At 48.9% G+C, this 13,436-nt stretch overlaps 2 protein-coding genes across 2 annotated transcripts; one reads left to right on the top strand and one right to left on the bottom strand.

Moving 5' to 3' along the window:
* Positions 1 to 3,460: 3,460 nt before the first annotated feature.
* On the top strand, positions 3,461 to 5,400 carry LOC101756998 (probable membrane-associated kinase regulator 3). Its single transcript, XM_004960249.3, has one exon. It carries the CDS (start codon positions 4,055 to 4,057, stop codon positions 4,973 to 4,975), a length of 921 nt encoding a protein of 306 aa, XP_004960306.1. The 5' UTR covers positions 3,461 to 4,054; the 3' UTR covers positions 4,976 to 5,400.
* Positions 5,401 to 8,813: 3,413 nt separating this feature from the next.
* Positions 8,814 to 10,779, bottom strand: LOC101756581 (UPF0769 protein C21orf59 homolog). Its single transcript, XM_004960248.4, has 5 exons — positions 10,499 to 10,779; positions 10,322 to 10,401; positions 9,491 to 9,620; positions 9,132 to 9,229; positions 8,814 to 9,056 (listed from the first exon to the last, which is right to left on the bottom strand). The coding sequence occupies exons 1-5, from the start codon at positions 10,680 to 10,682 to the stop codon at positions 9,018 to 9,020; spliced, it is 531 nt and encodes a 176-aa protein (XP_004960305.1). The 5' UTR covers positions 10,683 to 10,779; the 3' UTR covers positions 8,814 to 9,017.
* Between the last annotated feature and the right edge of the window lie 2,657 nt (positions 10,780 to 13,436).

Genomic DNA, 13,436 nt, shown 5'->3' with positions numbered 1-13,436 from the left:
ACGATTAGGAAAAGAAAATCTTTTTCGTCCCCGGATTTCGTTGCCTGAACCCTGCAACAGCAAAAAAAGAAAATGATGTGATGAACATGCAGAGATCGATGGATCGATCACAGCAATCCCCAACCGCTAATCCTTATTCCTCTTCAGGTGAGGTCCAGACGGGCAGGCATGTGCGGCTGTGCAAGTTGGGCAGGGGCAGTTGTGGTTGGGTCCAGTCCCCAGTCTATTTGGACAGCTCATGCATGCAGAGCCAGCTGCAAGCAGTTTGCTTTGCGTTTTGCGATGAGGAACTGGGAATGAGCCTTGCTATGGTTGTTGGGCTGGGAGCTGGACGGAATCGGACGCAAGTCGGGCGGGGGACGTGAGAGGACGAGAACCCCATGCGTAGATTAGGTTAGGACAGCAGAGTTCGGCAGCGGATCTTGCATCCTTGTTCGTTTTCCCTTGTCAGCAGCTGCGGCAGCTCTGTACTCGTCCAACGGTTTCGGCTTCACCGCTGCGGCCGCAGTATGGACGTATGGTGGTTCCATGCTACTGGATCCATCGTGACTCTGTCCATGCTATGCTACGGTGCAAGAAGGCAGATTCTGTCCGTTTTTTTTAGAGTCTGAAGAGTGCCCCTGTCAAGCGTCAGAGGAGGATAAAATTCCGCCTAGTACACTCCAGGCTGCTGGAATTGCATTGGCTAAAGAGGACATAAAAGCCCACTCGCCCTGCTTCTCAGCCCAGCTCGTATCGTGGGCCCAATTCATCCCAACACAGGAAACAAGGCCCTCTTCGAGATAGGGCGGCGGACGACGACGACGAAGAAGGGACGGGACCAACCAACCAGACCAACCCAATGCCGCTGCTCGCTGCTCAAATGAATTCGACTCCTATGCTTGTAGATAGGACTAGACGCTGCCGACCACTCCACACCTTGGGCTGTCCCTGACTCTAGGCAGCCTACCAGCTTTCTCCCCCCTAGTCAGTAGTCACTCACTACTCCGTTGGTGGTAGTGGCAGTAACCAAGAAAGCCTTGGGCACTGTCAATCAGACGATGATTGTGTCCATCCGTTCTCAGCATTGTCATATCTAGGTCCTTTTTTCACACTCTTAATAAGAGGCATGTGATGCACATTTTTTATACGAGAAAGTTACAATACAATGGCACCTGATCTTCACTAGTCTGTGGTGTCATACGAGTGACACAGTTCAAGCTGTGTGTTACGCGAAACAAGTGTTAGGAACACGATCCGTGTATTCTCGATTCAAAATTGTCTTCTTTCCATGACTCCATTCAAATTGGTACTGTTTCCTCTGATCATAAAAAAGTAGTGTTTTTGAGTTGTCTTCAGTTCATATGTATTGCTAGGTAAAGTGTCCTATTGGAGGACGCGTTTTGGAGCCCGTGTCAATATAACTAAGAGACTACAAGAAAATGATGCATACCTATAAGGAGGTTACTCTCCATGTGATGATGTGAACTCAAATCAAACTCCTAGAGCACATTTGGTGTGGTGTTGTGATGAAGTTTGTGGGTGGGTGCCTTCACCTACCATAATTCAAATCCTTGTGCATACATTCAAACTTCAAAGAACTCTAAAAAGATCATGATGAATTTTTCTTTGTTCTTCTTATGGTAAACATAACTTTACCCGCCCATTCCCATTGCAACATGTGTGGTCATGAACTCCAACAGACATAGAGCATCACCAATTCACCACACAATTTTTTTTTCTTGCTACCAATGTAAGCAGCGAATAAGTTTGCTGCAGGTTCTGAATATTCCCTACAAATAAACCATGACCACATTTTAAAAGAAAAGAAACGTGAGCAAAAAGAACTACGTAGTGTCCACAAGCAACTTGTTTCGTCAGCCAGTACTTCGACGGCCGACTGCTTCTAGATCATCAGTGGTGTGCTGGACACACTCACACACCTGGTAAGATGAAAGAAAGTAAAGACGAGGGTTCTGGCGTGGTCTAAAACTCTAAACTGCACTCCTTTTCGAAAGCAAGAAAGCCTAAACTGCACGTATTCGTAGCAAGTACTGAGGTTGATCTCGAATCAAATTACAACCTAGGCCAAGTGGCAAGATCACTATGCTATTTTGTTTTATTTGGGCGCTACAACATAAACTGATCTCCTCTTTTTCTTGCTTGAAATGAAAGGAGGGCAGCAAAAGTGTTCCAGATATCTTGATTGGCTCCAAAGCCACAGGTTGTTGCTACCTGCCAAGCATAAAACAACTGCTTGCTTCAAAGGGAAAAAAAAAGAATTATATGCAAAACAGTTGCTGTTTTGAAAGAAGGAAAAAAAAAAGCATAGGCAATCCATTGCCTTCGTTGGCATGGATCTCGAATCCTAGTGCAATCTCAATCTTATGGGCTGAATCATTATCATACTAAGGTCACTCCCTGACAGTCTTCACATACAAATAAACTACTGGTAGTAGATACTAATCCAGCTTACTAGCAATATGTTAACAGTACTAGGAGGACTGGTGCTCTCTCCCTCTTAGCTTTTAGATACTAATCCGGCTTAAACAATGGGTTAGTTAATCCTAAAAATTATGGGCTCAGACTAGTAAACACTAAACCAAGTGGTCGTGCACAGTGTGTGGGAGTGAGTCACACACTCCTTGTCCTGCTCCAGAGGGGTGCAGGTGCACAGCTATCTAGGCTAGGCAAGGGTTGCCTTTTGGACTGGAACTGGACCAGACACGAGAGCAAGGCCAAAGGCTGGTCAAACAAAGTTTTAACTTCCCTCTTGTGACTGGAATGAACATGCCTACTGCAACTTTTAATAAGCACCCTGTGCTGTGCACCCCCCAACAGTAGAGTAGTGAGATAAAAGCATGTTTAACTTTAACCCCCCCACTGTAACATCAGTCCAAGGGAAGGGATAAAGATAAGAAACAAGCGAGCAGAGCAAACCCATCTCTCTCCCCGGTTGGTGGCCACTGGCCACCATTGCATTTGCATTGCTGCATGTGTCTGATGTGTGTGAGAGAGAAACATCAAACATGGACATGGTGATGATTTGGTTTGGTTGGAGACTGGAGTTCTGCCAATGCCACGCCAGGCTTTCGGAAAGCTTATTACCATCCCATCCAGGCGGTGGTTTTACCGACTAACAGTACCGTCTTAACACTAAGTGCCCTGCTGCATCTTTAACCGTTGGAGTCTCTTTTGACCGCCTGCCTTTCAGTCCTGGAACGTTGAGCCACGCCACACTCGTTGCCTTTGCTTGCTGCAAGCCTCCTCTGCTCCTCCTTTCCTTGGTAGCATGGGCACGGTTCGGTCAGAAACAAGGCCGGCATCGCATTGAATTGAATCGAATGCCGTGTTATCCCTGCGACAAAGGTTTGATGGGCATGACTTGCCAGAGGGAACAATTCACTGTTTTACTGCCATCACCAAAAGATTTGTTCCGATAAAGCATCAAGCATACACCATTTACATGTACTAATGAGAGAGTTGTTTGTGTATAAGCTGAAAATTCCATCCAATAAAGAAGAACAAGGATTAGTTAGATATAAAGAACGCATAATAAGAGCAGCTGGTCTTGTGCCACGCTTTGCCTCCTACCAGCAACACAGTCCATCAAAGAGAAAAGATGAGGAGGGGCCAATTTGCCAAACCAAAACCCAAAACTACAAATGCCAACCCAAAATGAGCCAAGCAAAAGCAACGTGATCCTAACCGATTCATCATCATCAGAGCCACTTCTATTTCAGTAGCTTGCAAGAGAGAGACATAACAGAACAGAGCCTCACGCACTCCTCTCTTGCCAGATCACTGCAATAACCTCCCTGCATCTGCATTTGCATTTCCATAATTGCAAGTTTCCATATCTGATAACTCCATTCCCCTGCCCAACAACACAAACTGCACAAGGACACGAACAGCCCAAAACCCTATAAACCATCTCCCATCTCTCTGAAGTCTGAAGAGTCATCTACCACACCTCACTGTCTTGAGTGTCTTCATCCCTCCAAAATTCCAATCCCCCCTCCTCCCTCCCAAACTCCAACCAAGCTCCAAAGCTGGCACTGCCATTCCATCAGCAATGGCGAGGCCGCCCACAATGGTGATCCAGGACGACTACATCGACATGGACCTCACCCCGGCCGCCACGCCGATGCCGCCCTCCTCTCCACGCTTCGAGTTCCAGAGCACCGCAGCCGGCAGCACCAAGCTCAGGGAGCCGGCGTTCGCGTCCCCCGCCGACGAGCTCTTCTACAAGGGCAACCTGCTGCCGCTCCACCTGCCGCCGCGGCTGCAGCTCGTGCAGAGGCTGCTCCAGGAGCAGCAGCCGGCGCAGACGCTGCAAGGGGTCGTCGATAAGAGGGAAGTGGAATCGGATGCGGCATCGGAGGGCGGAGACGCCGCCGCGGCCGGCAAGGCGTGCGCGGCCAAGAAGCCGTCTTGGGCTAAGAAGCTCAAGGTGGTGAAGCGGTGGGCGTCGAGGGAGTACATCAGGTCCTTCTTCCTGGCAAGGCCGACGCCGAGCGACATCGTCGTCGACGGCACGGCCAATGGCAATGGCATCGGCAGCGTCAGCGCGAGGGGGAGCGTCCTGGACCAGGAGGAGGTGTGCCACCACCGCAAGTCCTTCTCCGGCATCATCCGGCGGGTGCGGCTGGTGGCGACCAAGGCGCCGGGGACCTCGCCGCTGTGCTCCTCGTCGTCCTCGTCGTCTTCATCGACGCCGTCCTGCGGCAATGCCAACGGGTTCTTCTTCCGGGCGGCTGCGCCGGCGGCGCCGGCGCTGAAGCGGAGCAGCAGCGCCGGGTCGGAGGAAGGCGCCATCCAGGGCGCCATCGCGCACTGCAAGCGGTCCCAGCTGCTGCAGCCGGGGATGGTGGTCTCGGCGCGGAGGAGCGTGAGCGACGTCATGTTCTACTCGGTGACGAATACTCCCAGGGCCTCCTCCGTCACCGCCGGCGAGGTGGCGCAGGAGAGGCGGCAGGAGATGTGCAGGGGCTGAGATGCGATGGGTTGGCATCAATGACATGGATCAAAGCAACATTCTTTTGTTTCTTTTTGCTTGTGAAGATGAGCAATGTGCTGTGGATTGCTGTTGAGGACGCAATGTGCTGTGATTCTTTTCCCTGTCAAATTCTTTGTGATATTCTTGGAGCAAAGAATTTCCTCATTTGAGCTGTGGATCTTGGTGGTTCGTTTCCTTTTCCTCCTCTGCTCCATTCTTCTCCACCTCTAATCTCTTCCCCGGAGCTTCTGCTCCTGCTCGTGCTCTCACTCCATTGTTTGGGGAGGTAGGGTAGTGCACAGTGTGTGAGTAAATGGTGCAAGGGTGGCACTGACTTGGTGGCAGATTTGATTCCACCCCAAGTACGCCGCTTGACCATACCATACTTCTCTGTACAAATCAAGTCTGGTTGTTGTAGTGAATGGGATCCAGTGCTTCCACCTACCTCTGTAGTCTCTACTCTGAAGAGTGTAGAGCACTCAAGCTCTCCAAGCTTAACTGCGTATTAACTGCAAAAGCAGAGCTCTCTGCACGTACCACTACCAGCTACGCCATTGCCATCTTCTTCCACGCTACGGCGCACCTCTGAGATGATCTCCCCGTTCCCTTGGCTTCGAAACAAAGCTTTGGAAGAGTCGGTGTACTCCATAAAATCGTTTGCGGATGCTTGGGCTTTTGCCAACATGATGCTTTCAAGGAACTCTGCCAGACAAGATTATGGTCCCATCAGATCCTCCAAATGATGCAGTCCACAAACAGATCAGCAAAAGGAAAGGAGTGTTAGGCAAACCTGCAATAGATTAGGAATGCGCATTTGACTGTTTTCTTTTCCCTTTTTCTTTCTAAAAGAAGCCAAAGCATTTGAATGTTTGTGCTCTTGTTAGATTCACCATTTCTTGTGAATTGGAGGTGCACCTTTTTGTTTTTGTTTTTTTTTTGGTTGGGGGGGGGGGGGGGGGGGGTTGCCTGGAACAGCTACAAACCAGTAGTATTGGGCACTGAAAAGGCGAGCACCTTTGAGCTGAATGATCACCAGTTCTCAGCTCACAGCTCTCCTCCCCCACCATGGCTTGTCTTCTGATCTGATTGGGATGGGTCATGCAAACAATCCAACAAGCACAAGAGGCCCGGATCATGAGCACGGGCACAGACGAGCCACAGAAAGGGTCAGAGAACAGAGCGCAATACAAACCCCAAAGATTCCTTCACCATCCATCCATCCTTGTGCATGTGCGAGTGGCTACTGTCAAAACTCAAAAGACACAGCCACAGGCTTGAGCAACGGCAGCACAGCACCACCATATGGATGGACGGAATGGGGCAAACCATCAGCCTGCAACAACGTAACAAACCAAAGAATCTTCTCAGAGGAGATGAGGAAAAGGCAAGAGAGCTGGCCCTGTTAAAAGTGGCCAGCCACTGAAAAAAGGTTTCACCTTTCTGTTTCTGGTGTTCAGGATGAGGGAGAAGAAAGGTGAATGAGAGAGATTTGCAATCACAACAAACTGGAAAAAGCGGCAAAAGCCTGGTGTACTGGCACTGGCAGCACCACTTTGGTTCGTGTGCATCCTTAGCGAATAACTAGGTCATGATCATGGAGCATGACTGTTGTCTTTTAGACATGAACATGAAGCAAGTCCTCAGATCGAATGCAGAGCAAATTCAGAAATGGGCCAAGCGGCCATAGGGCTACCCAATTGTTCAAAAGATGGACAATTGCATAGTGCATTTATTTTGATTCCTAACAAGCTGAAAAACAGGGCAAATGTGCAGTTAGACATCAAAGTTGGCCACGAATTGACCATTGTTAACTAAAAAAACTTTTGCAAGACCAGGACCAAGAAGTTGGCAGATGGAGCAGAAGAGCATTGGATTTCCTGCTACCATCTTGGAGCATTGCAGTAGACGCCAGAAAGAGCAGAAGATGGTTTGACTGGCAGGTCAAAGATGGGAGTTTAAAAAATGCATACAGTAACAGACAGGCGTTTCCCTGAACAAATCGACCAAGGTATGGTACTGTACTGTATTTTATTTGTTTGCAGAAATACAGCAGCATGGCAGCAGGGTAGGCATCAAAGTTTCATGCTACATAGCAAACTATTAGAGAGAAAAATACCAAGTACAAATCCATTTTTCTTCTACCATGAAAAGACAAGAAATCTGACGAAAAGGATTCCACCTGTAGCATGCAGGCAGGAGAGGCACCAACTTCTTCGTTTGTTTGATTCCTGGATCCAAGCTGCCAAACATCAGAATATTTTCATAAAATTTTGTTAGGAGGTGGCTCCAAAACTCAACAGTAGGCTAGTTTAAAGTAATCTGGACAGGGTTTATCCTTGGTGAGACACGCCAAAACCATTGCCTGGCGATGACACCAAACAGTGCTGGTTCCCACGGGGAACATTTGCCGGTTCTTCAACCAAAGCACAAGAATTCCTTTCAGCTGCCGACCCGACCAAATGTCACGTGCAAGTTTTCACATTGTGAAGCTGGGTGGTCTGTTGCAGGAACTCAAAAGTAGTCTGGATTCTCAAAAGCTGGTCATCCAGGAAGATTTCCCTTCTAAAATAACCATCCAGAAATAAACAGGAGATCGATGAAACAAAATCTTCACTGATGCCATAATCAAGGATTTTTCTCAAAAAATGATGTGATTGTGTTAAAATTTGTCCAGGGTTTAAAGAGATGCAACAACCATCTTTATCTGTCTGCAAGCTGACTGTAGTCAGTGGGGGTAAAGTCATCTACTGACATAGAAAACCAGATACCCAAATGAGGTTAGCACACCTTTTGCTCTGCAGTGAGTGTTTATTCTTGGGAAATTAGGAGACATGCATAAGAGGACAAACAAGCCTCGGTATATAACTGAATACAAGTATACAGCAGCCAAAGTTGAGCCCGATGAAACACAGGTGCCCCATTTCTAGGCTGCAACGCTAGACAGGCTGGATTACTTTTCTCAGCACGACTCTCTAGTTTGTCCCCCAAAAAACAGAATCAAATAAGAACATCATCAAGAGTGACAAACTATATCGCAAAATAACTGTATTATACTATTCACTAATTTGATGGGATATAATAGAATAAGAGATCGAATGATCTTCCAGTGTCTCCTTTACAGTTAGAAACCTACAAATACTACTAACAAGCTGTCGCTGGTAACATATTCTTAGGTTCCAGTTCTCCATACAGAAAACAAACTCTGAAGTCAAGCTTTCACCGACCCCAATCTACAGCCTACCTGGTACATAATGTGAATGGGAGACCATTGTGTTTAACAATGTCCCTCCTAATTTCCTATTAAATAATGGCTAGATTCAGATCTCTAATATGAGCTTAAGTGTGCGCATTGGTTAAGCCCTAGGTGGTTTGCTGTTCTTACTTTATGTCGTGGGCAGGATGTGACTTTGTCCGTTAAAGTAATCTGAGTTCCATTCCTGCTGTTGAATTCAACATCATCTCCCTCCAAAGGAAAAAACAGCTTCGAAGTGATTCGCATGATTGCACCCAGCCATTAATATGCACCTCTAAGTTTGTGCAAGGAGGCAAACCTGAGTAATTTGGGCTCTAACACACAGTATTCCATCAATCAAAGTAAACATCTTGACCCAAAGTATAACAAAATTAAAGAGCAATGCATGAACCATTTTCCTATTTAGCAACTTCCGCATACTTGCATTAGGAAGCATCTTTAAATCGTGTGGATGAAGTCATCACAAGCAAACTCCATAGGTATTATGGTGTTTGTTGTCAGTTATACTTGGAAGTGCTGCAGATGAACAGGACACTAGCTCATGCTAATTTTAAAACATTTTAGAAGGGGATAACTGGCACATAGCACACATAAGGAACCAAACTCTGCGATGGTAAATCGTACAAGTTATTGCTATAGTTGTCAAGCATTTATACATATTTTCAGTTAACACGGATGAAATGATGGTTGCTCATGAAAATCAAATGTTATCTTACAGGGACTGCCTGCACATACTATCCAAGAGGTAACCAACACTGGGATCGCATTGTAGGGTCAGAAGCACAATTAACGCTCATCATGAGCTTGCGTTAGCTTGACGACAATCTGCATAGATTGTGAAAATGTAAAAGACAATAACTAAGTGAAGCAATCATTCTTGCACTGTGGATGCAATGTTACCTTTGTTTTATCATTAACACCAATATAGTCGCATAGCTTGTGGTCCATGGCTAACTCTTTTCCAGCCCACCAAAGCTGTATCCTCTCATGCTTGTTGTCTGAGAATCGCATAGAAGATATAATTCATCATAAGTAGAGGCCATTCAATGCAACTGTTCCTCATCGAAGAAGTTTTTTTATTTGGATGCTGGAACTAATATCAAGGTTAATGCACTTCATGAAGGGTTCAAATACAGGTAAAGCAAAGCTACAAAAAAGGAAGAACAACCAATGAATTGATAAATTCAACTTTGATGCTGAACTATTGGATGTGCATGTTCTTTTTTAATCTTAGAAAAAATTGCAAACACATGTGTTACCTGATGATGATTCTTGCAGACTCAATGCCTCTGGAGGTTCTTGTAGAGCAGAAGCACATTTCTTCTCAATATTCTTGATATGTTCCCTTAGAGCACGAGGGGACAGGAATCTGTTATGCTGCACTTGCTCCTGTAGGAAAATTCAGAGACCTGTCAAACTCTCGTTCACGTTCAGTATGCAGGCTCTGAAAGTTTATCTTCTCCACTGTGCATTTGTTAAATTTGATTGAAATCGCATATCATGCGTACAAGTTACAAATTACTTGCACATGGCATTGTTTAAGAAAATGATAAACAAAAGGCCTATGCTTTCTTTTCCCAATCTAAAATTATTACCTTTCAGAGATACAGAACAGTTTATATGACGAAAATACTGAATAGAACATTCTTTTTTGAAAGGAATACTGAATGTGACTCAGCTCCTGAAATGGACATGTCACTTATTTTTTTCAATTTTTGTAACTACAAAAAAAAATGGAATTGGCCTCAAGCATAGCAGCACTGAACCCAGCAACACATTTTTATGGTACCCCACCAGTAAAATTAGCACACATTTCATTTTGTCAGCGACTGAAGCAGCGAGCAGTACTGTATGCTCCATTGGCTGTATGGAGTTCACTCGTCAAGTCTAGTGTACTCTTTCCAACAATATAACACATACTTGAACTACCAAATGCACAAGCTGCAATAGTTTCATCCAATTCCAACTTCTAAGAAACAGGTTGAAAAATCAAGCAACGCAGTTACCATCTGATTCAAGTGACCCCGTATCAAACTAAGCATAAATTATCGAGTCGAAGTGTGGGAGAAAAGTGCGAGGGGAATGCTGACCTTGGAGGCGTAGGCCTCGGCCTCGTCTAGCGCCCTCTCGAGCTCGCCAGTCGCACCCGCACCAGCATCCGCACACCTCGCTGCAGATCGCAGAAGCAGCCACGCCGCGTCAGTACTTTTTGATCCGCGTCCCCAAGACGAGAGCTAAGACGACGGGGTCTGCGTAAAGTCCCTCACCTCGGAGTCGGCGGCAGAGGGAGAGGAGGCGGGTCTGGAGGCCGGCGAGCGCGCCGATGGCGACAGCGACGTCGGCGACGGCCGCGGAGGCGGCGCACTCGTACAGGAACTCCGTCCCCTCGTCTGCGTCCGGCGACGACGAGGAGGCGGCGGGCGCCGCCGACTTCACGTGCAGCAGCACCATCTCGCCGCGAAGGTTCTAGAAGCTTCCGCTTGGCGGGAGACGGCCCGCCGAACGCCAACACGGTGCGGTGCGACCTGGAAGGGAGGAGGTGTGGTGCTCCGTGCTCCCTTGTAATTACCCCGGACGCTAATATGGTCCGTAGATGTGCGATCCGACGGCTGAGAACCACCCAGGGGTGGACGGTATTTCATTTACCGTCCACCCCCGGGACCGCCGTCCCACCGCCGCGCCGCCGCGTTCCGGCCGCTCCGCCCCTGGAGCCGTCTCGTTCGCCATGCTGGAGGCCTCCGGCAGGTCCCACGGGACGCCCGGCCAGCGGCGGTATCGTGATGGGCGGCCGTGCCCTTCCCCGACCGGCCGGAGGGATCGCGGTGCGTCGTAAGAGGCCGGGACCTGTTCGACCGTTCACGGTCGGAGAGGGAGAACGAAGGTTACAAATTCCTCATGCCATGGACCGTGCGGCCGTGTCCGTGCTCCGTGAGAGGAGGAGTTCGCGTCGAGTCCGATGAAGGCGGCGGCCGGGGCGTATGGGGTGTTCTGAGCGTGCGCATTCACAGCCGATGCAGGCTGTGTCATCCATTCCGTGTAGGTCCTGCAGCTTCAGATACCGGAGTCGGACAGCCTCCTCACCTCGGCCTCTCATGCCATCCGTCGTCGCCCGCCGCGCCGGCCCGACGGCTGGCACCTGTTCTGTTCTGCAACGCCGGGAAGGAAACGTTGCAACGTCCCCTGTGCTGCCGCTGCAGACGCTGACGCATGCTCACGTTCCTCAAGAGGACCGGCGCGGCGTGAGGAACGGGAGGTCATGTATCGTGGACCATTGCGCAACCATTTGCCAGCAGCCCAGATTGTTTTGGTTCAAGATCAGTTCGCCACCACCATGTCAAGTGGTGACTCATTGCGGGTACGGCAGAGCTGACAAACCGGATTGGCCTGGCCGCCGCGTCGGATGATCCGTTCCCCTTCCCTTCCTCCCCTCTTTTCCTGCCTGCGCGTCAGGAATTTACAATGTGCCTGCGTGCGCCACATCTATCTGTTACAATCTAATCGATGCCTGCTGCTGTGTTGAATCCTTGATCAGGTCGGCGCTTGCAAGGTGGCCGCCGAGGAGACCTGATCCGAATCCGAAAATACGAACCTTTTCTTCAGGTGAAAAGTTTTTTTTTTCAAGAACTTGCCTGAGGCACCGGTATATAACTGAAACAAGAATGAGGAAGGGTGGCCTTTTCAGATTGATTAATCTTGGGGCAGGCATTACTGTGCAGCGTGATCAGGAATCGGAACTGAACTGACGACGACCGCTCTCAACTCAACTTCAGAAGACACGTGAGGAATAGACAAGGAATCAGCTTCCGCTGGCGATTCATTGTTGCAGTATCTCCTTCCGTGATGCTCCAGCAATAATTCCTTGAGAAACATGTGGATCGAACCTGAAAGATATACAAAAAAGAGTTTGGAACCATTAAGCCCAGTATGGCAACAATGCTGAATCTGTAAACAGTTCATTCCATGCATGTTTTCAGTCATATTGTTGTGCTCATCAGTCCTCTTCTCTTCTTGTACAGTTGTACCCGTGCAGGAAGGTGATGATCGGAGGTGCCTTATTGTTGCTGCTGCGACCCCGATCGTACGTGGACCGACGACCGGCGAGATGGCGGGAGCAGGCGGCGGTGGCATCAAGGAGAGCGCCAACATGTGGGATCTCCTCACCAGGACAAGCAGCAGCCCGTGCCCAGCGGCGGCGAGCCGGAGAGCAGCGGGGTCGGCGGCGCTGCAAACCATGGTCGCAAGGACAAGGCGCGCAAAGAGAGCAACAGGAAGCAGAAGAAGAAGCAGTTGGCGATGGACAACAGCGAGACGAGCACAGAAGGCCCACTAGCTCACCATCAACGCCGGCCGTCGGCGGGCGGCGGGAGGAGGGGAGTGGGAGCGGTTTTACAGAATAGCCCTCATTTGGATCGCAATTATTCTCCGCGATCCAAATATTTACATAAAGCCCCCTAAATTGGATCGCGATCCAATTAGTTCCACAAAACCCCCTATCTCGGATGACATTTTTCAATTTCGTCCCTCATTTGCGCCTGCTGTCCTCCTCCGTCGATCTGTCACGTCCATGGCGTCCGCCGCCGGCCGCCGGCGTGGACTCACCGGAGATCCTCGCCTTCGCCTTCTCGTGATCCTCCGCTAGATTCTCCTATATATGATCCCTCCATGGTGGCTTCTCCGTCGGAATCACGCCGGGGAGTAGTCCCGATTCGAGATCAGGAGCATCTCGCGCTTCATGAAGCGTCGCCGGGAGGAGATTCGTGACAGCGCGCCGCTGGCGCCGACAGCTTCCGGCTGCCACGCCGGGCGGCTGATGAGGATGCCGGGACAGACGCAACTCGTCCCTGTCATGGAGCTGTCGGCGTCCTCCTGCAGCCTCGCACTCGCAGCAGGGCATGCCGGCATGGTTCACCTGCACTGCACGTGGCGATCCTGCAAGTGCAGCTCCTGGTAATGAGTGGTCAACCTATTTTGATTTCAAACCGATTTTTGCTCCCCCTTTTCCTTCCTTCTGAGTTATGTGTGACTGTGTGTGCACAGTGCACTCTGCATTTCTGCAAACATTCAGAAATGTTTGGCTTCCGCTAACATGCAGTGATAGTTTTTCTCGCTTCTCATATGCATGCTACATTATGCATTATGATCAGAATCTGAACTGATGAATACTACAAACCACAAACCTTTTCTTCCCGTGAAAAATCTTTTTTG

Source organism: Setaria italica, chromosome III (genome assembly GCF_000263155.2).
Source record: "Setaria italica strain Yugu1 chromosome III, Setaria_italica_v2.0, whole genome shotgun sequence".
Taxonomy (NCBI): Eukaryota; Viridiplantae; Streptophyta; class Magnoliopsida; order Poales; family Poaceae; genus Setaria; species Setaria italica.
The sequence above is the reverse complement of the archived record's forward strand: the minus strand, read 5'-3'. Positions and strand labels throughout refer to the sequence as shown.